This window comes from Podarcis filfolensis (assembly GCF_964270895.1).
Source record: "Podarcis filfolensis genome assembly, chromosome: 4".
NCBI classification, from domain to species: domain Eukaryota; kingdom Metazoa; phylum Chordata; class Lepidosauria; order Squamata; family Lacertidae; genus Podarcis; species Podarcis filfolensis.
This window is the reverse complement of record NC_139607.1, coordinates 41,015,930-41,038,605: the sequence shown is the minus strand read 5'-3', so window position 1 is coordinate 41,038,605 and position 22,676 is coordinate 41,015,930. Positions and strand designations below refer to the sequence as shown.

Below are 22,676 nucleotides of genomic sequence, written 5' to 3'. Positions count from 1 at the left end.
AAGGCTGTCCCGACCCCCACACCCAAAAGGCAGTCAGAAGAAACAATACTAAGGGAAGAAAGAAATGCACTGCTTCCTGTGTGTATGTGTGTGTGTATATGTGTGTGTGTGTGTATATATATATATATAGATATATTTTATTTTAACGAAGCGGGAAGGAGGACGCGCGCATGGCGGGGCAAGAGAGCAGCAGCGAGGGATTCCTCCGGGCCCCGCGAGGGTCGCCAGGGAAGCGTCGGCATTCGCTCCTTCCCCGCCCCTTTACTTCCGGGGCACTTGGCCCGGCCCTTACGCCTGGGCCGGGGTGGGCGAGGTAGGTAGGCCTGGCCGGTGGAGAAGGGCGCTTCCTCCTCTCTGTTTCTCTCTCTCTCCTCCTCCTCCTCCCGCCGCGGGGCCTGGGAGAAGCCTCGAGGTGGGCGCTCCGAGGAGGAAGGAGGGCGGAGGCGGAGGCAGGTCCTGGCGGAGAAGCGGCAGCTGCAGTGGCTGGGCGAGCGGGCGAGGAGGCTGAGAGACGCCGCGACCTGGAAGAGGCAAGTGTGGTGAGGCAAGTGTCTCGGGACGCCGCCCCCTCCTTCCCGGGCCTGTCGCGGCCGAGACTCCCCCAGGGCTGAGGTGGGAAGGTCGAGGGCGGGCGGGGGGTGTCCGTCCCCCCCAGGGGACTCTGTTGAGGGAAAGGGAGCTGCACCTTCCCCTCCACCTTTTCTGGGTCTGGAGCCGAATTCCCCCCCCCCGCCTGCCCCCCCCGTCCCGTTTAGCCGCCCTGTCCCGAGAAGCTACATCCCGCCTTCTCTACCACGCTTAAAACTGCCCGCAGTTATTATACTGACACACACACGAGATACTTCGGTTTCGTTTTTGGGGGTGGGTTGGGGTGCTGCCCCCACCCTGGTCATCCTTTCCTTGGTCCGTGCTTACCTACCGCGAACGGTTTTTTAAAGTGTAGAGAGCCACGATATCGGTCATTCGGTGGGTTCAGGGTGTTCTTTATAGGGTCTTAGTTCTTTGCTGTGGCATGAGATAAAAGGCTGATTAGAGTAAATTAGCCTGTGGTTTAACCTCCCCCCCCCAAAAAAAAAACTTACCTAGATGTCCAAATTGTGAGAGTGATAGTTTGGCAATAGTGCGGCAAATTGTAAGGAAAACTGTATTCTTTATAACATATTAAATCAGAATCGTTGCCATTCTGTAGCACTGTCCTCAAAATTGTTGCAGTGGATTTAATCTCTTTTTTGGGTGCCTCCTCCACAAGAGGTCCATAGGGTGACAACAGGGCCTTTTCTGCGCTGGCTCCCCATTTGTGGAATACTCTCCCAAGGGAGGTTTGGCTGGCACTTTCATTATACATCTTTAGGTGCCAAGCAAAAGCATTCCTCTTCAACAAGGCCTTTGGCTGACTAACATACCATAGTGTTTTAAATGTGGGGAGGTGTTATTGGTTTGGTTTGTTGTTTTTATTACATATTTTGTGCTTTTATCTTGCACTTTTATGCAATGAACTGCCTTGAGATCATTGGATGAAGGGCAGTAGTATACAAATGTTAATAAAATAAATTCACATGTAAGCATGTAAGAATCTTTAACCACCATGACTTGGAGCACAAAAAGAGGGATTAATATCTGCTAGGTTAAGGCTGTAAAAAATAACAGCTGATCGATCACCTGGTTTCTTAAAAAAATTAGCTGGTTTCTAATACTAGCACCTAAGTGATCTGAAATATATAGGCTGATACAAAAGCAAGGAACCAGCTTGGACTGTTATGGAGGACATCAGATGTTTGATTTCCTGCATTTGTGGTGCAACTTTCATAAGAGAAACCTGTTTAACTACAATATGGTGAGATATGTAATTTTGTATTTGTATATCGAACTCTCTATTTTTCCATCTGCCAGAATACCGCTTTGGATACCAGAAACCTGAAGCAGAGTTACAATAGTGGCCAACCAGATGTGTCTGAGAAGCCTGCAAACATACATGAAGGCTATAGCCATCTCCTATTGATGCTTCAGATAAACTGGTACTTGGGAGAAGTGATAAAGACAGACAGAAACATATGTTGAGAAGATAACAAGTGGGAACTGCTTTCATTACCGCTTTTCCTATCCCTTGCCTAGGTAGCAACTATGGGTGTGGGTTGTTGCCTTGCTTGTGGAGTACCCAGACACATCTGACTTCCCACTGTGGGAATAGGATACTGGACTAGACAGACCTTTGGTCAGATCCAGTGGGTTGCTCTTATCTTTGTATTTGTACATGAGAGAATAACTTTTTTATAAATGTCTGAAGTTTTGCTTTCCATTTCATTGGGTTCGTTGGGCGCTGTGATTTTTCATGGGGTGAAGAGAGGAGTGGTTGACACTGCCTGGAATTGTTGGGTATCACTCAGCAAAGTGCTAAACTTTTTAGCTTGTCTGTAGGGCTGTGTACTATTGGCAAGTTAATTTTCTTTAGATCTTAGACTTGCTCAGCAGAGTCTTATGTGAATTCAGTTAGTTATAAATAATAATATAGTACATCTCCTTCTTACACTAAGTGTATAATTACAAATTCATTTTTGTTTAGTTGCCTTAGGGTGGTTGTGCACATCTGCTCTTCCCTAGGTTTTTATTTATATGCCCAAAAATTATAAAATGGAACTCATTGTCAGTTGTTCTTGGGTACTACAATTTTGAAAGTTTCTATTTTAACAGTTTGGGTTATAGAATAAATTGCTATTTTTCTTTCACCTCTGCATACATTGTACGCACCTCCTTTTTCCATAAGCTTAAGTGACTAGTCTCACTCTTCTTTTGCATTCTCTTTGCTTCAGAGTAGATGGAGCTGTGTTTGGTTGGAGACCACGTTAATCATACTTCGAATAGACTCACTGAAATTGATTGACTTGTAATCTGTTTATTTCAGTGGATGTACTCTTGGAGTGTGACAAACATTGAAGATTGCCCAAAAGATTTAAATCAAATTTCCAATTTCATCATATAATATATATTGCCTAAACAAAAGTGTTCATGTTGAAACATACTGGCTTGCAAAGAAACTAGAGTTTTTCTAATACATAGGAGTATAATCTAAAACCTCTAGTCATGGTTCCCACAAATCTTTGCACCACACAATTATATTTGCTGAAAGACAAGAGGAAGGCATAACTCTGAAATTTCATGAATTTCTATTTTGCTCTTTCTGCAAGCATGCAAGGACACTTAAGCAAAACCAATTGCTTGAAAACAAGGTTTTGTCTGAAGGTAGTTAAATGTGTTTGATTGTGAGTTTGGCATTTGGAATATGATTTTCAAAGCATCCATAGCAGTGAAAAAACTAATCAATTTGTGACTTTGATTTTTTTTGTCACCTCTAATAGAATTGGCATCAGTTTGTTTGGCATAAGCATATGCTGTTGTGTTCTTTTTTGAAGTTTCTTTATAGTTGATTTGTCAGCTTGCTGTTGGCATCCATCTCAAGAGTGATTCCAGCTCCAGGGTGAAGCCAAACCACTGTGTTAGCAGCACTGAAAAAACCGCCCCGGGGTGCATGTCTGGGCAGGGTGTATGGAGGTCCTGGCTCACCCAGAAGACAATACCTCCTTCTCAGCCTTGCTGATGTGGTCTAAAGGAAAGCAGGGCAATATGTTTGGCACGGGCACCAGCTTGGCTGCAGAGTTGCCAGGAGGAGATGTACAAGGTGTCATCAGCTGTCTTAGGGTCTCCACTGTGAACTTATTGTCATCATTAAATTATCAATTTAGATACTTAAATTGAGTGCAGATATTTTTAAATGAATAAATATTAAATTTCAGCCATAGAAGTATGGTCACAAGGCAATTTTCACTTTCTACCAGATTGTTTTTCAAAGCTAAATGCATTCTCCAGATGTAGTAGTCTGTTTAGACTGACATCCTGGTTTCCACTGCCCTAGGGCAGGGCTGTGGAAAAAATCATTCAAAACCATCTAATACAAATCTTAATAATCTTGTGGCAAAATTGAACTGTGCTTGTTGTGGCAGCAAGTTTTATAAGAAAGAACTTTAAACTCTTGGATAAATATCTTGTTTCAGGCACTGTTCTTTCTATAAAAATGATGGAGGGAGGAACTACATTATGTAAACTTTCTTTGAAGACCTTAGGTATGCAGGCAAATTTGTGTGAGATATATAGCTTGTTGCCTGGCTTCTTATGGCAAGTATCACCTCCAGGCCACTATATAATGAACCTTTCCTAAACTGGAAGAGCTGATTATTATTTTTCTTTCAAACCTCAGATCTTCTACAAATGACTAACAAGAGTGTGTGTCAACACAAGGGCTGGTAACTTACAGACTTCTTTTTCAAAGCTGATATGTGCTCAAACATGCATAATGCAAAGTAGTTAAAGGAGTAGTTAAAGTGTTGTATGTTGAAGAGAACATCTCAAGTTGTACAATATTATGTTCTGCTTTCTTGCACCTACTGCATGAATACCATAGTACACAATGTAAACATTTTAAGTATTGTGAGATAGGACTACAGTAGTACCTTGGTTCTCGAACTTAATCCGTTCCAGGAGTCTGTTTGACTCCCGAAACCATTCAAAAACCAAGGTGCAGCTTCCAGTTGACTGCAGGAGCTTTCTGCACTCAAGTGGAAGCCATGTCGGACGTTTGGCTTCCAAAAAACATTCGCAAACTGGAACACTTACTTCCGGGTTTGCGGCGTTCGGGAGCTGATTTGTTCAGGAGCCAAGCCGTTTGAGTACTAAGGTACCACTGTATCTTCAGTAAATATTAGAAACAGAAAGGAATTACGCATAACATGAGGAAAAACCTTAATAGTACAGTTAAAAATGCAAAAAAACAATTCTGCGTAACTGTTATTTGTAGAACATAATCACAGACCCCTTTCTCCTTTTTATAACAGTTTCAGCAGGAATGGCACCAACATCCATCTGACTCAGGGATCATTTAGAATTAATAATAATTTATAATAATAATTTATTATTTATACCCCGGACATCTGGCTGGGTTTCCCCAGCCCCTGTTTCCATCAAATGTCGTTTTACAGCAGCTTTACAGCTTAGCGTTCTGGTTCTTATTGCATTAACAAAAACCTTGACACAATATGCAAGGGATTTCTTATACAGACTCCAAGAAAATTGATACTGCTAAAAAAATTAAAGTATGTTGTTCATGCTACCATCACTTGGCTCATAGTAGCTCCAGGAGGCCTTGAGTACATTTGCAACATACTGTTGCCAATTTCCTTTCTTCCTTGTTCCTGTGTGGTTACCAACTAAACTACTGTACCATGCACTCCATTAACCTGCTCACCTAAAATCTCTCATAGTGAGGAGAGACGGATGAGAAGTTGATCATCAAGCCAAAGCCTCTGGGTTTCTCGCATCTAGCATATATACTTTTGTGGAGGGCTTCAGGCCAAACAGTAGTGTTTTCCTTTAATCATGACTTTTATTCTGGAAGCACCAGTGCCTAATTCTATCCATATGCATTTGCAGCTGCCAGATCTTTGGATTCTAGCATTGTAGTCCATTTTGGAGTACTTTAATGCATTCTTGGAAAAAGCTAGCCTTCCTTGGTTTGTGTGTAACACTGGTGTTTATTGTGCTAGGTTATGCAACGTTCCCTCTGCAGTATGCTAAATTAACTGAAGCAGAAGCAGCAATACCCATGGATGCAGAAGAATTTTAGCTGTTGTCAAGGTGGCGGCCACAGTTTTCCAGTATAAAAAAATGTTTTAAAAATCCCTGAGTATCTACAGCCAAGCTAGTTTTGATTTCTCCCCTAATTTCATAGGGGGAGCAGGGTGGAAACCCTGCTGTGCAAGTGAAAGCCCTTAAACAGGGGTTTGTACTGGTGGCGTTTGTTAGGTGAATTCTACCCACAGAATTTTTAGACTTATGTCAGTGTGTAAGCCTTTGACTGTTTCATAAATTGCAGTGAAAAGGATAAAATAGGGCAATTGATGAAGCCCATGTAAAGTTTTGAATAGTAACGGTTTGGGGGTTTTACCTGAGGTAACCTGAAAAAGGTGAAACTTTCCATGTGATGACAGTGTCCTACACTGCCATGATTCTCAGTGTGGAGCACTTTGGGCCTCTTAACTAGTTGGCAGGTGTAGGATGAGGTGAAAGCTTTATGCAGCCTAACAGCAAAGCACCCCTTCCTGGTCATGGGGTGATCCATAGCCACCAGATAACAGGAACAGTGGTGGAGTTCTTCTACTCACCCCTAAGAGAGAAATGCTGCTTTTGCCTTGTGGCAGCAGGCCATGTACCTTTTAGCTTCCCAGATCTTCTTGTATTAGACACATAGTTATTAATAATGACAGAAACAGATTTGTGTGTCTTGTCGGTGTAAGAGTAAAGGTAAAGGTAAAGGGACCCCTGACCATTAGGTCCAGTTGTGGCCAACTCTGGGGTTGCGGCGCTCATCTCGCTTTATTGGCCGAGGGAGCCGGTGTACAGCTTTCGGGTCATGTGGCCAGCATGACTAAGCCGCTTCTGGCGAACCAGAGCAGCACACGGAAACACCATTTACCTTCTCACCGGAGTGGTACCTATTTATCTATTTGCACTTTGACGTGCTTTCGAACTTCTAGGTTGGCAGGAGCAGGGACCGAGCAACTCACCCCGTCGCGGGGATTCGAACCGCTGACCTTCTGATCGGCAAGTCTTAGGCTCTGTGGTTTAACCCACAGCACCACCCGCATCCCTACAATGTAGGAGTAGGGCTATATAAATTCACCCTGGCTGTTGAATACTCCATTATCAGAATGTGAGGCCTAGTTCCAGGATGCTCTTGAGGGCTGTTCACCTGAAAGCCCAAAGTCTGTGTAATGCAATCCTAACCATGTCTACTCAGAAGTAATTCCTGTTGGATTCAGTGGGGTTTACAGGTATGTGGGGTTAGGATTGTAGTCTTAACCTCATATTTTGTTCATATTTTGTTCTAGTCATGACTGTCTAAGATGAGACATAATCAGGGGTCCTGTGGAGTTGGGATTCTACAAACAGTTTCTGTGATTGGATCTGTGATTCTGAGTGAAGCGACTGAAGCAATAGCAAGGTTAGAGTAGGTGCTGTAGAAATGAATCAGGCGTAAAGGGGGACAGGCAGCATGCAGAGCAACAAAAGCCTGTTCAAATGTCATTTCGGGGGTTCTAAACTTCTACGTGTTGCATTGCCAAGGTGGAAGAAATAAAAATGTTTCCTATTTCTTAGGGATATGGTTTATATAACAAGTCATTTGACAACCTTTGTGTTTTTCAGACTGATTAGAACTTGCCATTTTCATTTCTGTTGTGGTTTGACTCTGTGGAACATCTGGAGCATGGTGATGAGGTTGAGATGAGGGGCAGAATATAACCTTTGAAAATAATTTATGTAATCGTTAGGGACTCACAGAACCAAGATTGCTTATTGTTGCTTTGATTTGGATGGGTGTGAGGGGTGGGAAGGAGAGGAGAAGTCAAACACATATCTTCAATTCTCATTCCTGCATAATGAATCCTATAACCTCCCTCATTTTATAGATCTTTCTTTTCAAACACTTTTAAATATCTTACCTTTCCATTCGGCAAAGTCAAATGCCATTCAGGCTATTAGTTACATAGATGTTTCAGAAACAGATGACAATACAGAAAGCAATTGTCAGTCTGGAAGTATCCTCTGTTGAAAACTGGATAGAAGCCAGTGACCATGACAAAGGTTGTGTTCTTGCATATCTCTCTGTGTAAGGACATTTCCTCAAAAAAAGAAATTACTGCTCTGGTAACTGAGACTTTATCTTAAATTATTTTTAGTGAGTCTTATTGTGAAGCAAGTACACACAGGATAGCCGCCATGGCATGTTGTGTAGATATCTTTACAAAGGAATTCCAAGTGTTTGCCCCAAATGTCAACATTTTCTAAACGTTGTCTTGTGGATTGCAAAATAGTTTGTTGATGCCTTCCCGTCTCCATAGAAAAAGGGACCTTACCTTACTTCTGACTAAAATGTTGTGAATTTGTATTGCACCTGAGTTACTGACAACAGGTTTTACTTACTTACAGAAATGTAAAGGCATGCCACAATATCCACCCATTTGCCTAAAGCAGTTACATCCTAGGCTTGGCAGCTGCCATCCACCCACAAAGGTTGAAGTCACAGGGAATAGAGTAAGCCTTTGGAATAACTTTTTCAATCATGTCTCTTCATCTAAAGGAGTGTCATATGTGCATCTGTTTATCATCCAGAGCTATTTCCCAAAACATTTTGTTTCCTGTACTTTAATTCTGGTAGCCAGCAGAAGGAAGGATGAGCAGATTCAAGTTGTATTAAAAGGATGTAAGGATTTGGGTAAATATATAAATCATTGTTCACATTTCTTTGAAGAGTAGCAAAACAAATTGAGTAACTTTTGTAGTAATTTTTCTGTCCTCAAAATGGATTAAACATCCCTGTCAAGATGTTAAATGACTTGACTTTGGGGTGAATTTTAAAGACTCTTATGTGAACGGTTTCTTTCCACAAGGTGAAAGGAGTGTCTGTCCTGTAAATTATGCTAGTACTCTTTATCCTGAAGCAAGATCCTATGCATGATGTCAGTCTTTCCCACGCTACCAATGTGATTGCATTGCTGTTTGGATGACAAGTCCTTTTTCTTGGCTGTGATTTCTGTCACACATATCCAACTTTGGGATTGGTAGGGCTGTGATTTTTATGGTATTTTTCTTGGCTTTGTGTAGTCATTTGGGACATGGATAGGACTGTTATTCTATTCGTAAGTGAGCACTGTGTAGAAACAGTTCTGATATTAGAACATATTTCATGTTGCTGTTCCATTAACGAGTGAAAAACTGAATGTGTAAGACAGTAGGCGAGAGAAGACGTTCATTTTACAATACTCTGTGCAAAAGGTGAGGGTAAAGGGACCCCTGACCATTAGGTCCAGTCGCGGATGACTCTGGGGCTGCGGTACTCATCTCGCTTTACTGGCCGAGGGCGCTGGCGTACAGCTTCTGGGTCATGTGGCCAGCATGACTAAGCCACTTCTGGCGAACCAGAGCAGCGCACAGAAACGCTGTTTACCTTCCTGCCGGAGTGGTACCTATTTATCTACTTGCACTTTGACGTGCTTTCGAACTGCTAGGTTGGCAGGAGCAGGGACTGAGCAACGGGAGCTCACCCCGTCACGGGGATTCAAACCGCCGGCCTTCTGATCGGCGAGTCCTAGGCTCTGTTGTTTAACCCACAGCGCCACCTGGGTCCCAGCGAAAGGTAGGACTCTGTTAAAACAGAGAAAGAAAGGGCTATGTTTGTAAATACGGTGCATGGGAAAAGGACCTGTTTGGTTGGTTCACCCCACAACATATGAAAATTATCTTCTAAGTGGTAGCAGGGTTGGTATGTTGAAGAAAACAACAACAAAGACTCTTATGATTCCTTAATGGGAGCAGATTTGTTGTAATGCATCTGGTGAAGTAGACTGGCTTGTGTTACTATATTCATTGGCCGTTAATAAATTATTTGAAATATTTTTGTTGAATAGACAGAGAATTGTTATACTGTAGTTTGATAATAACATTAAAGCAGTGCCTGGCTGAAAAATCCTTGCCTATTTGAAAAGGTTTAAATGGCACATACTTTACTTCTGTCATTTTTTTCACATGTGGAGAAAGCGACTCTGCAGCCACTGAAGATGCCATGCCTCTCAGGTTTTTACTGAACAGTTTTTGCTGTGCAGATTTCACGTATGGATGGCACCACCAGACTGACCATAGAAGTACTATGGAGTATTGTAAAAGAGGCCACAAAAGTGGGCAGTCTTGTGTAGCAATCTCAGATCACAGTATACTTGGATGCCTCTATGTTAGTTGCTACCACTTCCCTGAATGTAGTTGTTCAGGTAGCAGACATAATAAGCAAACACCACACCCCTATGTACAGAGACAATGTCTTGGTCTCAGTTGGGATTCAGAAATAGAATTTAACAAACTATGAGTAATCCTGACATAAATATATTACATACTCTGCTGCTAATTTTTTATTGTCCAGGGAGCCTTTGAACTTGGGCTTTTAAAATTGCCTTATAGAGTGCTACCTCAGGTTACATACGCTTCAGGTTACAGACTCCGCTAACCCAGAAATAGTGCTTCAGGTTAAGAACTTTGCTTCAGGATGAGAACAGAAATTGTGCTCTGGCAGCAACGGGAGGCCCCATTAGCTAAAGTTGTGCTTCAGGTTAAGAACAGTTTCAGGTTAAGTACGGACCTCCGGAACGAATTAAGTACTTAACCCGAAGTACCACTGTACATGCCTTATACAAGCTGCTTATGAATGTAAAGATTATCTCAAATGCTTACACTTTTTATAAGTAGGTGTTCTGAAAACCTGGGATTCCCGCATTGGTTTACTAGCTTCTTAACAGAGCTAGTTTATACCAATTAAATTCCCACTAATCCAACTCATCCAGAAGTGCCATAGCTGAAGCTTCTGAGCAGTATTTGAGTTGAGGGTTCATTTTTGTCCACGGGGTTAAAGAAGCATTCGGCTCCACCCCTCCCTCTTTCCTTTATCTGCGCACAATTTCAAGACTGGAAGATGGAGTTTCTGCTGGCAGAATGACTTTCTGTTTATAGATTTATGTTGTAGCCCCCCCAGCGGCCGAAGTATTTGCTGCGGCCCCCTAAAAAAGCTCAACCACCTTGACCCCCACCCCCCACAAATGGGTAGATCACTTCCGCTTTAATATTCTGTGAATAGATCACAATCTCTTGGGAGTTGGACATCCCTAATATAGATGAAGTGGATTAGGCTCATCTCCCATTGTTTTTGTATATGATGTTCTTTGGTGATCCCTGCAGCCCCTACATCTCACACGCTGTTCTAAAACATCTAAAACATCCTCCAAAAAATCCTCCTACAAAACAGATTTTATTTGTGTGGTATAGAAGGGGATTGTAGATGTGAAGGAGAACTGAGATGGCCAGGATTCCTGTTCCTGTTCTGATCCAATAGAAGGTTCTGTTGGATCAAAGAGCCTTTCATCAGCAGGAAGTCACCAGTTGGATGCAATCTATCAGCACTAACTTGCAGAAATGAAGTCAGCAAATTGCTACTACTTTGCTTTAAAGTAAAGGAATAGCTTATACAAATGTTCTGTTTCATTTTTCATTTCCACAGTGTGGCTGTTCATTTAAACATTTAAAAAAATGCCTAAACTAAAGTCCTCTGATATTGTGTAAACATTTTAAAATTGTTATCTATTTTAATTGTAACAGATCCCAATTATTAATAAGTAGTCATTTGTTTATATTTTCTTTATAGATTCAATAAATTAATTGATAGGAAAAGATGGTTAGATCACGATCAAGATCACCAAGATGGAAACGAAGGTAAATGTCCATATTTTTCTACGGATCATAAAGGTTTCTCTTAACTTACTAGAAGAGAGCCTTAAATGATGTTGTCAGAAAGGACTTTTTCAGGGTTTGAATGAGGCTGAGTCCTAATAATGTAGAACAGTAAATATGTTCAGGACTCCACATGTGAAAGAGATTCTGATAATAGAAATGCAAGTTTAGTGTTTTCTCCTTTCTTCACATTAGTGTTCTAATGCCTATTTGAATGGAGTTGGAATGACTGCATATAAGGTGAGGCTTACTAAGTGTGATTCATTAGATCAGAGCAAGCTTTGTGTGCACAACTCCTGAGAGATTCCTGTTTGTATAATGGAGAAGATCTGCTTACAGGAACCTGTTCTTTGTGTTTATTGTCCTTTTAAGTATCAGGACATGCATTTTAATTGACTTTAAAAAGGGAGAGACTGCAAGTCGCAACTGCAAAGCCCCCATGTGCTAGTTAAAATGCGCTATTCAGGGTAATTTCAGCCAGAGACTTTTGGACACGGTTTGTGATAAAGCCTAAGATTCACAAAAAGAAGCTGTATTACAGTAGTTAAAATGGAATTGTGTTTTTGTGTGTTTATATGTAGGTCTTTATCACCTGCCTTCAGGAGTCAGGAACACAACAGACAAAGGCACAATCATAGCAATTATGACTGTGAATACAAAGGTTTCCGGAAAGATGCAAAGAAGCCTATGCCGTGGAGAGTGGAAGATGGGAAATATGGACAAGCCAGTACTAGATATGCACCACACGAAACTAACCACCACCGACTTTATGAATGTAGGTCATATTCACCAACTCTGAAAAGAATCCCTTCGGAAGATATGTATAGTCACAAACCTTGTAGGACACATTCACCAGAAAGGAATGCTGATATCGGAAGATGCCACTTTCCTTCCAGATATCCAGAAATGTCTCGCAAAGAACACAACCATTCTTTTTATCCGTCCAAAACACGTGACAGAGAGATGCATGAAGACCCCCGAGCTGCTGCTGGAAATACAAAAGGGATGAAGACTTTCCATGAGCCATTAGGAACTAACTTTGAAAGGAAGTGGAATGAAAATGACTTGAGGCACCACCAGTTACAAGAAGACAAGTATACTCAATCACCTCGAAGATGTTCTAGTGAATTTATGCCAAGGAGCTCTTTGCAGAAGAGGTAGAGAAATTGCCCAGTTTTAATGGTTTTTTAAAATGGTGTAAAGCCTCAAGTGAAAGTCGATTGTCCTTATAGTTGAAGATTCTACCCTGAAAACCATTTTTTTTGCTAACAGAATAAAACATAGTTTAATTGTGGGCTGCTGGTGGTAGAGCAGTATTGTATCTTTTAAGTTAATCCTGTTGGTGGCTAGCATATAAAAGGATCATAATTTCCCCTCTCTTTAGTGGCTTGAGGGATCATGGGGTGACACATTCTACATAAAGCCTGTGTTTTCCAGCATTCTGCATACGTAAGTTCTCATTTTCTTCCTTACTGCAAGTATAAACTACTTTATGTCAACACAGGTATCCTGAAGATCGTGATAACAGAGAATATGGGCACACGTCTAAAAGGGCTAAAGAATTGGAGAGGTATGATGATAGAGAAGTAGCCAGTAATTCCAAGTGGAAGCAAGATCATTCTTCACTCAACCAAGAAAAGGGAGAGCAAAGAAACCCTGGTCTTCAAACCCATCGGCCTGTTGTAAAGGAGTACAGTGACAGCTGTCAAACAAAGATTACATATGACTATAGTCAGAAACGTCATAGACATCCAGATGGAGGGAAATATATATCTGATGAAAGAGCAGAGAAATATACGAAGGTGGAAGAGAAGAAATATAATTCTCCTAAAGAAGCTTGGAATAGCAAATATTCAAATTACTATAACAGTGAAAGAGTCAGGCACACAGAAGACCCTCATACAGAAGCATCAGTTAAATATATTTCGGGAAAAGGCTGCAATTCATGTGTTAAATCTCACAAAAGTGATGCTGATCTTTTACCCTTTGATCAAAAAGAGAAGGAAAGACTCAGGAAAGAAATGGATTTTAGGGGAAGGAGAGACCAGCATGACACTCATCACAAAATTTCAGATGTAAAAGTGTCTGATGTCCACCACACAAGAAAGGAAAAACTCACAGTCAAAGTGGATATGAAGAAAACCATAAATAAATACAGGTATTGCCTTTTGGATTTTTAAAAACAACATCCATGTTTATGAATGTATTAAAGATGTCAAGTTGCTTGATCATTATAGTATGGTAGCATTGAGCTCAATTAACAGAACATAAGTGGCTGTGTACCATGTGTGCTTTCGTGTGATTGTGTGTGTATGTTGTATACATGTATGTATAGATATATATGATATAAAATAGCAGTCCAGTGTAGGTCAAGGAAGAGAGTGGAACTTGAGACGAAGGAAAACTAACTTAAGAGTGTTTGGGCAGTCTAAAGAAGAAGAGTAGGGGTGTCCTGAAGTGCAGCTACTGCTTTCCAAAAGCAAAAAATGTAATTTGGCTTCTGACCAGTGCTGTACTAGGCCTCTCTACAGTGGTACCTTGGTTCTCAAACTTAATCTGTTGTGGGAGTCCGTTCAACTCCTGAAACCGTTCAAAAACCAAGGCACGGCTTCCGATTGACTGCAGGAGCTTTCTGCACTCAAGTGGAAGTTGCATCAGACCTTCGGCTTCTGAAGAACGTTCGCAAGCCGGAACACTTACTTCTGGGTTTGTGGCGTTCAGGAGCCGATTTATTCAACAACTAAGCCGTTCGAGAACCAAGGTACCACTGTATTCAGAAAACTGAAGGGAGTGGCACAGTCCAGCTGAGCAGCATAACATCTGTCCCCTTTGAGAGTCGGGTTGCAATTCCATATGGATAAGTGAAGTTTGAGGTCCCCTGCCTGTGCTGAAAAATTGCAGCATCTCATGGGGTAGTCGTGTTAGTGGATAGAGATTTAGATAAGGGCAGTGTTCAAATTCTGTTTAAGTTGGCCTTGAGAAAGCCAGTAGCAGCCAAAACAAAAACGATATGTTATCTATTTTTGTAAATTTTTCTTACTTCTTTACAAATGTTTTTCATTTCAAGCCCCTAAGGTCTTTATTTGGAAAGTTTTAGATACCTAATTATTCATCTCATGGTGCATTTTGTTAATAAGCATGCACTTATTGTTCAGTTTAAAATGTGCGTGGTACGTTGGAATTCAAATAATTTTACGTGGCCTTCTGCAAGCCCTCCAAAACATTGTTTGTGGACACCCCCACCCCAACCCCGAGAAACTGCTCCAGAAGATTAGCAAAACTGGGTTCTGCCCCAGTATACTCTGCTGTCCGAGGCTAAGATAAAGGGCAAGCTTCTCCCACAATTTCTGCCTTCATTCATCCCTCTCTTGGATGGTGCATCTCAAGTAGGTAGCAGGATGGGATGGGGAAATTGACACAGTTCTTATGCACCCAATTGCTCTAGGTATCTGCATAGGCATTTTTGGATCCTGACCTATAAGCAGTGTGGTAAGAATTTATTTCTACACCACCTTGTTGTCACCCAGGCGAGGGACCACCTTTAAATAAAACGTGGAACCAAGGAAGAAAATCAAGTCCGGCACCCAGTTAGGGATCCAGAGTTTATTAGATACTATTGCAGTAGGACAGAGCCCAACTTAATGTGGTTGTTCTAGCCAAACCACCACTTAAGAAGATTCACTCCCCAGTCCTAACTAGAACAACATCTTTAATGACCATTTGTGCCACCTTCAGGGTTTATTGCTTATGGCCTAGAGAGCACAGGGGTTATAAAATGTAGGCACACAGGAGCCATGCATAAAATCTTTTCAGTGCTGCATTCTATCTAAATGCCATTAATATTTGAAACATAATTAAATCAAAATATACACCCTGGGTCTCTGATTCTTATATCAGCAGTAGTCAAGAGCAAAACCTAGGGCAAAACGTTCAACATCTTCTCTAGTGTGAGAATCTGTGTTGTAGATTTGTCAAATGGGAGAAAGAAGGGCTTTTCTGCGGGCGGACCCTAAAAGCTCCATGCAGGGACACCAGAGAATGAGAATGCAGTGTAGCCATTTGAAATACTATGGAATTCCATGCATCCAAGGCAAGGATATAAGGGAAGCACCTTCTTCCTTGGGTAGGCTACTCACCAGAGCAGGAAGAAGATTACAAACTGAAGATGGGAGAGAATCTTATATGTACCATGTTCAAAAGAGGAGATAAGGCTTCTTCCTAAGATACTGATTTTTGATAGGACTGAGCCAAATGTTTGGGGTCACCATTTTTTAGCACAAAACAGTTTTCAGAGAATCCAGATTGATTATTTAAAATTTGGCCCAGTGATGTCACTATTAACAGCAGAATAAGAAAGCAAACAAAAATGGCATTTAAGCAAAAGCTGTCTCCAGCATTTCTGTCCAGACTTAGTTTTTGAGTTGTCTTCAGGATGTTATAGGTTGAACTGACTCTTTGTGTTTGCTTTAAAACTTGTGTGTGTATTGGTTGTGAAAAAGGGTAAGTACCTGAAGTGTTCCTAATATAAAAGTAATATGTATTACATTATTAAAATCACAAACCTTTCCTTCATTTGTGGAATGCTTAGTTTTACTTTCCTTTGAAATAACCTTTTTAAATGTATTGTTACTATTATGTTAAATATTTGAGGGAATATTTTCTAAACATGTCTAAATTTATTCCAGGAGTGCGTCTAGTCATATCATGGAGAGGCAGACATCATGTGATCTAGTAGCTGTGGGTAGAAAAACTGAAAAATTCCATCCAGTGTTTGAGCATATAAAATCTGTGACGCAGAAGGTAGAACAAAACCCTTCAAAAGAATTTGCTCAGGAAATCATCACAATTATCCATCAAGTTAAAGGTGGTTACAGAGTGTTAGACATGCACATTATCTGTGGTGTAGTCTGCATCTTTGTGTTATCAAATTACTATGAATTTCATTAATCCAAGTAGCTTGGGATGTTGTGCAAGAATAATCCCTATTTAATGGCGGTGCGATATTTTGCAGATTTCAGAGCAAGAAATTAGTAGTTTACCATCATAAATCCAGGAAATATTGCTTTCTACTCCTTAAATTAGAGATTTCATGTAGGACCTGTAATAAATTGTATGCAGTGTGGAGTGCTCTTATTCAGGATACTTGGTTGAATTCTGCTACATAGTTTTCCATCCCCCTCCAATGGACAGTCACCATTCTGTGTCATGCTCAGTTTTCATTGGGTTTTTTGGGAGGAGGGAGTTCCCCACAAGGGTTTTCTCCCTGAGCCTGCAAACACCTCGCTCCTGTATATGGATGGTGTGATTTTGGCTACGTAAGAGACACTAGGAGAATCGCGATCACTATTAGTATATATGATTATTAGATTTATCATAGGATTGGCTCTCTGAGCTCTCACAATCTTTGTAAGAAGAAAGGAGAGACGTATTAGTGCTTTTTGGACTGTGAAACAGAGTCCTAGAAAACACTGAGCAATAATAAGAGGCAGTCTCCCTTTCTATGTCATAACTCATGTGGAAGGTCAGTTTCAAATTAAAAAGATTGAACAAAAATATAGTTGCATTTAACAAGTTATGGTCTTGAGGTAACCTTAACAGTCATATGAGGTAACCTAAACAGAAGTACACTTGAATTCAGGAGAAAATGAAATTATGTACACACATTCTAGATCTTTTGCCTTGTTGCCCATTTTGAACTTTTTATAAAAAGTAAGTATTGCTTTTATCTTTTGCATTTTGAGGTATAAGTAATGTTGTTCACATCTTTAGAGGGGCATGTCTTTAGGACCTCAGAGAGTTATTGAGGGGCTGCCGAAGACTAAATCTGTGGGTGGGATTCACCTAACGAGCTAATCAGTGAAAGCCCTGCTCAAGGATTTTTGTTTGTGCAATTAGGCTTCCCCCTCTCTTGCACAGATAGAGCCATTGGAAGAGAGTAACACGGAATTCCACTCATTATCGTTAGAGATAATGGAAAGAGAGAGGTATGGCTTTAGAGATACAAAGCCATGAGGACATAAATAACTTCATAGCTTCATTGTCTCCAGCGTGTTAGTTTCAGCACCACTTTTAATGCTGAAATTGCAATGAAAAGGATTAACTTATTTTCCCCTATTTATCCTCTTCACAGCAGATTACTTTAAATCTCCTGATCTAACGTTACATGAGCGTTTCTCAAAAATAGAAGATAAGCCATTGGCAAATGAAGTTAAAAGACATTCAAATCCAGAAATTCACAGGTAAAATAAACGTACATTGGTCCAGTAAAAATCTTGCTCAGTAGTTGACAGATCATTTCTTTGCTACCTGGCATGCCTCTCACCATGGTTCAAAGTTCGTTTCCATATCCTGGCTTGTTTGGAAGCCATTAACCATAGCTCCGTGTTCAGATGTAATGAGAACTGTGCTTAGCCACAGCTTGCTTGCTCAAAGAGACCAAAGAAGTGGGAGCAAAGGGACTGCATGTGCATGCATGAAGTTCATTCATATCTTCACTTTCTATGCTAAGATTTGATCATCAGAGTGCAGTTGTGGAAACTTAGCACACAGAGTACAGCATACATAGGCCTGACCTATATTGGCTTTTTGTTGGTTAATGACTTTTGTTTATGCCTCCGGGGTTTCAATCCTAATAGACATAAATTACATGACAAGGAATGCATACGAACATGGTGTTAAAACACAGCATTATCTTGAATATGAATGTGACCAAGCAGACATGTCTTTCCCATGTGCATCAATTCCTGGCCTCTGATTTTTGGACCCTCTCCCATTACTCCCATAGTCCATGTCAATATTTCTCAATCTGGTGCCTTACCACCAGCTCCATCAGCACCAGTAAAACTCCTGGTAGCTCAATGGTTGTAAAGATGCATTATGCAAGTATTTTTGTACTGCCACCCATACTTGCGTTGCTCACTAACCACACCTACCCCCTGCCAAACATCCTTTGCTAACCTCCCACCCCTTCCTTTTACACGTCACCCAATCATCTCACAGCTCCTTCAACCTCCTGGGCCACCCACTTGCCCATTGTGCCACCCTCCTCGCTTGTTTGGTTGACCGGCTTAGCTCGCTTGCTCTGCCTACTGTTACCATCCTACAGTTCACACACCACATAAACTGCAGCATGACTTTTTTCTTATACAATATTATATAGTAAGATAATTCAGTTCCTATTGAAGTTAACTTTCTTGCTTCCATTTGACCCTCTTACTGATGCTGAATGATATGCTCATTACACCAGGAGAATCGATATGTCTTTGGCCGAACTTCAGAAAAAAAGAGCTGTTCCATGCAAGTCTGAGCAGGTATGTGTATTTTATTTTTGAATGTAAGGAAAGTGTATTTTCAGTGACAATATTGTAATTCTAAAATGTCTTCATATTTTAAAGTGGTATAGACTAACTTAAATAATTTGTACCAGACGGATATATATATTTAATTTACTTACATTTATACCCCATCCTTTCTTCAAAGATACCAAGGAAGGGTTTGTGATTCTCCACACACACATAGGTGCTCCCCCACCCACCCAAACAACCCTGTGAAGTATGTTTTGTTGAGAGAGAGTGCCTGGGTCAACATCAAGTGAGCTTAATGGCTGAATGAGGATTTGGACCTGGGTCTTCAAAGCCCTCCCCCAACACTTAAATCAGTGGGGGCCAGTGTGATGCCCTCCAGATGTTAATGGAAACAAGTCCCATCATTGTTGCCTAGGACTGATGCGTATTGAGTTCCAGCACCATCTGCAGGGCACCCTGCTCTAAACCACTATACCGCATTAGAATCTTACGTCAACATAATCTGTGACACTGATCTCAAAAATTTGAAGCTCTTTGTTTTGTTGGTTTATTTCTTCTAATACTAATCTTGTTCATAAGAAAAAATGAAGAAAAATAAAAGTGAACTGTATCATTCTGTAAGCCATTTATTGTTTCTTTAGAGCGTGATGAGAGTTCTAGAAGATCCAAATGATCTAAGATATGACATTGAGAGAAGAAGAAAAGAAAGATTGCGGAATGAAGATGAGGACAACTTTTATATCGATGGTGCATCACATAGGTAATTGTGTTCAAATAACAGGTTGCACTTTTAAGTTCTGTTGCATTATATGAATTTAAAACATATTTCATTTTAGAGTATTTTTTCCCCTTTCTCCTCATCATTTTCAATGTTGCACTCAATGACACTTCAGAAATCCTATGTTTTTAATTTTCTATAATGTATTTAAAGGATAAATTAAAGTTAGCTTTGCTTTTGGCAATAATCTTCAGGTCCTCCTTTCTCTGATGCAGTATATTGTATATGTTAGTCCCAATAATAATAGAGATGAGGACGAAAAGTCAAACTAGTTTAGATGCTAAACTGTCACCATGCTATGTTAGTCTGTGTGAGAGTAATGATGGACATAGGGTGTAGAAAAGTCTACTCATTTATTCCTTCCTTTCATCTCTTGCTTGAGCTCAAGTAGGACTATACAGAAGGTTTTTGCTTTCTAGCCGCACAACCCATTAGAGATGTCTCTTGCCTTTGGTGGTATGGTTAAACTTTGAGTCAGAAGTCTGAGGGTGGAGCTCTCATTATGCTTGCTTCGATTTGTCTGGCTGTCAAAGCCAGATGATGCCCACTCTGCCTGTAATTCCATTCTCCCAAGCAGCATCTTCTGGATCTCATCTCCCTCCGAACTAGTCACAGTTTTCCATGAGCATTTTCTCTCCCCATTCATGTATTCTGGAGGACAGCTGTTACTCTTTGGTCATCTCTACCACATGGGAATTACAACAAGAAGACTGATGATGTGCATGATGCATAGAGACAGGAGCGAGACACTGACTCTTATTGTCTGTCTTCAACACCCTTTTCATCAGTTTACCAAAAAAATATGAATCATGCTATTTTGCAGTACCTAAAAGATAATGTAGCTAATTGGCTTTATGGAGTGAAGTCCTAATTACATTGCTAACTGTGTATATATAGGGATGCTGGTATTGAATATGGTAATTGCAAGTGTGCAGTCTCTTCTATGACGAATAATTCAATATTCTGGGATGCTTTAGTTTTTTTAAAAAAAATTGTAACCCATATTGATTTGAGGAGAATTTTGAAAATGTATGGCTGATTTTTCTGAGAGTTTGTGATGCTTGAGGTCGAATGAGCAAGTGGGCCTGGTATGCATGCATCCATCTTGTCTGTCTTTAGATTCCCTGTACCCATTCCCTTGGCCCCATCCTGTTGCTATTATTTCTTGGTCTCTTTCTCTGCAAACGTTCTGTCTGTGCTCTTCGCCTTTCCCTCGTCCTTATAATTTTTCAAATGGTTAAAACGCTGGATTTTGGAAGTCTTACTTTATTAAGTTGTTTAATGAAAAATCTGATCAGTGAAATTGGGTTTAGATGGCATAGGATTTTAAAATTTCACAGTCCACATAGCCTTGACCAACTGCGACAGCAGCGCAAAGCAATATATCGTGTCTTCAGTCACAGTGTTTGCAAAGTGCTGTCTGGCAAAGCTGTTCTGGGTGATGTATGGCCTGGTGAACTCTGGATGTCTCTGCTGGAAGATGAGTCATTCTTGGCTCTCTATACTGAATTTGTCACCTATTTTGTAGACCAAATTACTCAATATTTAAATAAAGTTAGATCTTCTAATTGAATACAGAGTGTGAATTCACAGTGTCAGGAATTTAGCCTGGCTTTATTCGTTGAGATAATTTTAAGTCATTGTTACATCCAGTGAGCATATAGTGCTCAGGGGTATGTGACTGACTCAGAATAGTTCTGGCTCACAAAGGCCATTCGGAAGAAGCTGAATTCTTTTATCAACTCCAGCCATTTGCCACTTTGTCTGCAATGCTTCTCTGCACTTGGACACTCTCCTTTTTAAACCACTAGTTTTTCTGGCTTTCAGCTTGCATATGGTACTGAGAATCTAATGCTCCTATTTTATAATCTCTGCCTAGCATAATTGGAATAATTGTATCCTGTTGACCCTCTTGCATCTTTCATTCCTTTAAAACCTCTAGAGAAGATTACTGTAATGTAAGTGGCTGCCCACAGAGACGGCTGGGATGCTTCAGCAAGCATAAAAGTAGTGGCCCATTTTCTGACCAGATGAATTGCCAAGATCCCAATTCCTTCTACCTGTTTTCCATTGTGCTCTCTTTTGATCTACTGAGAATGCCCTGTGGAAATTGCTATCCATGTGGTACATCCACTCCCATGAAAGGATTCTCAGTGGCTACCTCACTATTTAAGTGTCCTTCCTCACAACATTCCCAAATAGGAGGAACATCAGTAAGTGCTTTAAAACCTTATAGAAACTGGCTTTCAGTTGCCAGCATTATTTTGGTGGGTACTGCGGTTTACATTTGATATTTTCTAGAAATATCTTTTTGTTTGTTCATTAACTTCTGGCCAGTTGTGTTTACAGATTTAAGACATAACACGTAAATATTTGATAATTACCCAATTTTATGCATTTGAAGCAAAATACAGCTTCTCATTCTTGACAGTTTGGGGACTTCATATAGAACTCTGTAAAACTGATGCATCCAAACTTAATGGAAATAATGCAGAGAAAACAGGATTTCATCCTAGGTATTTTGCATAAATACTGTTGTGATTTTTGACAACTCGAAGTTTGCAATCATGCAGAAACTTTTAATCTCTGCATAAAGAATGTGGCACAGGCAAGGATGCTTTGTGTATATGATGTTTATTGTGGAAACCTATGGCTTTCCATGAGACTCTTCCCTCTTGACTGCTTGTTTGTGTCTGAAAAAGTGTCTGTTTATGAGAAATGTCTTCAGCTCTCAAAAATGTAAGCTACCCATAGTAACAGGAATACACATTAATTTTTTTAGTGGATATTGGCTGTTATTGATTCATCCAACAGAGAACCTGCATTGTTTTTATATTTCTCCCCAGTCAGGTTATGAAGGCTTCATAGCAACATACTCAGAGTTACCTTGGGTTTATTTTAGTGACCTTTACATTCATTACTTTGCATTTTTGTTTGAATGGGTATTTTATTTCATTTTATTTTATCCTGTTTAGTCATAAAAACCTAAGTGGTTTATGTAAAATATGCATTAATATTACTGATAAAATCGGATATTTAAAACAAGCTAGCTTCATTTTCTTCAAAACCAACCGTTTTAAAAATACACATTTAAAAATTACATATTAAAATACATGCCAAATTTGCATGTCTAGGTAGGCTTGCTTAAACAAAAAACTTTAGCAGGGATTGAAAACAGTGCACTGAATGTGCCTGCTTGATATCAATGGGTAGGGAGG

General features: G+C 40.4%; 1 protein-coding gene across 12 annotated transcripts in view; it reads left to right on the top strand.

Annotated features, from left to right (window-relative positions):
* Window positions 1–36: 36 nt before the first annotated feature.
* BCLAF3 (BCLAF1 and THRAP3 family member 3) overlaps window positions 37–22,676 on the top strand; it is a 30,981-nt gene continuing 8,341 nt past the window's right edge. Inside the window, exons 1-9 of one of the 12 annotated variants that reach the window (XM_083612311.1) lie at window positions 275–530; window positions 1,891–2,015; window positions 11,291–11,358; window positions 11,958–12,533; window positions 12,881–13,534; window positions 16,062–16,240; window positions 17,507–17,615; window positions 18,623–18,686; window positions 19,322–19,440. In XM_083612311.1, coding sequence (XP_083468437.1) covers window positions 11,318–11,358; window positions 11,958–12,533; window positions 12,881–13,534; window positions 16,062–16,240; window positions 17,507–17,615; window positions 18,623–18,686; window positions 19,322–19,440 — 1,742 coding nt within the window. In that variant the 5' untranslated portion in view covers window positions 275–530; window positions 1,891–2,015; window positions 11,291–11,317. Of the gene's footprint in view, window positions 1,835–1,890; window positions 2,016–8,034; window positions 8,140–11,290; window positions 11,359–11,957; window positions 12,534–12,880; window positions 13,535–16,061; window positions 16,241–17,506; window positions 17,616–18,622; window positions 18,687–19,321; window positions 19,441–22,676 lie in introns of all 12 variants that reach the window. The other 11 variants (XM_083612308.1, XM_083612310.1, XM_083612306.1 and 8 more) reach the window with 11 other exon arrangements.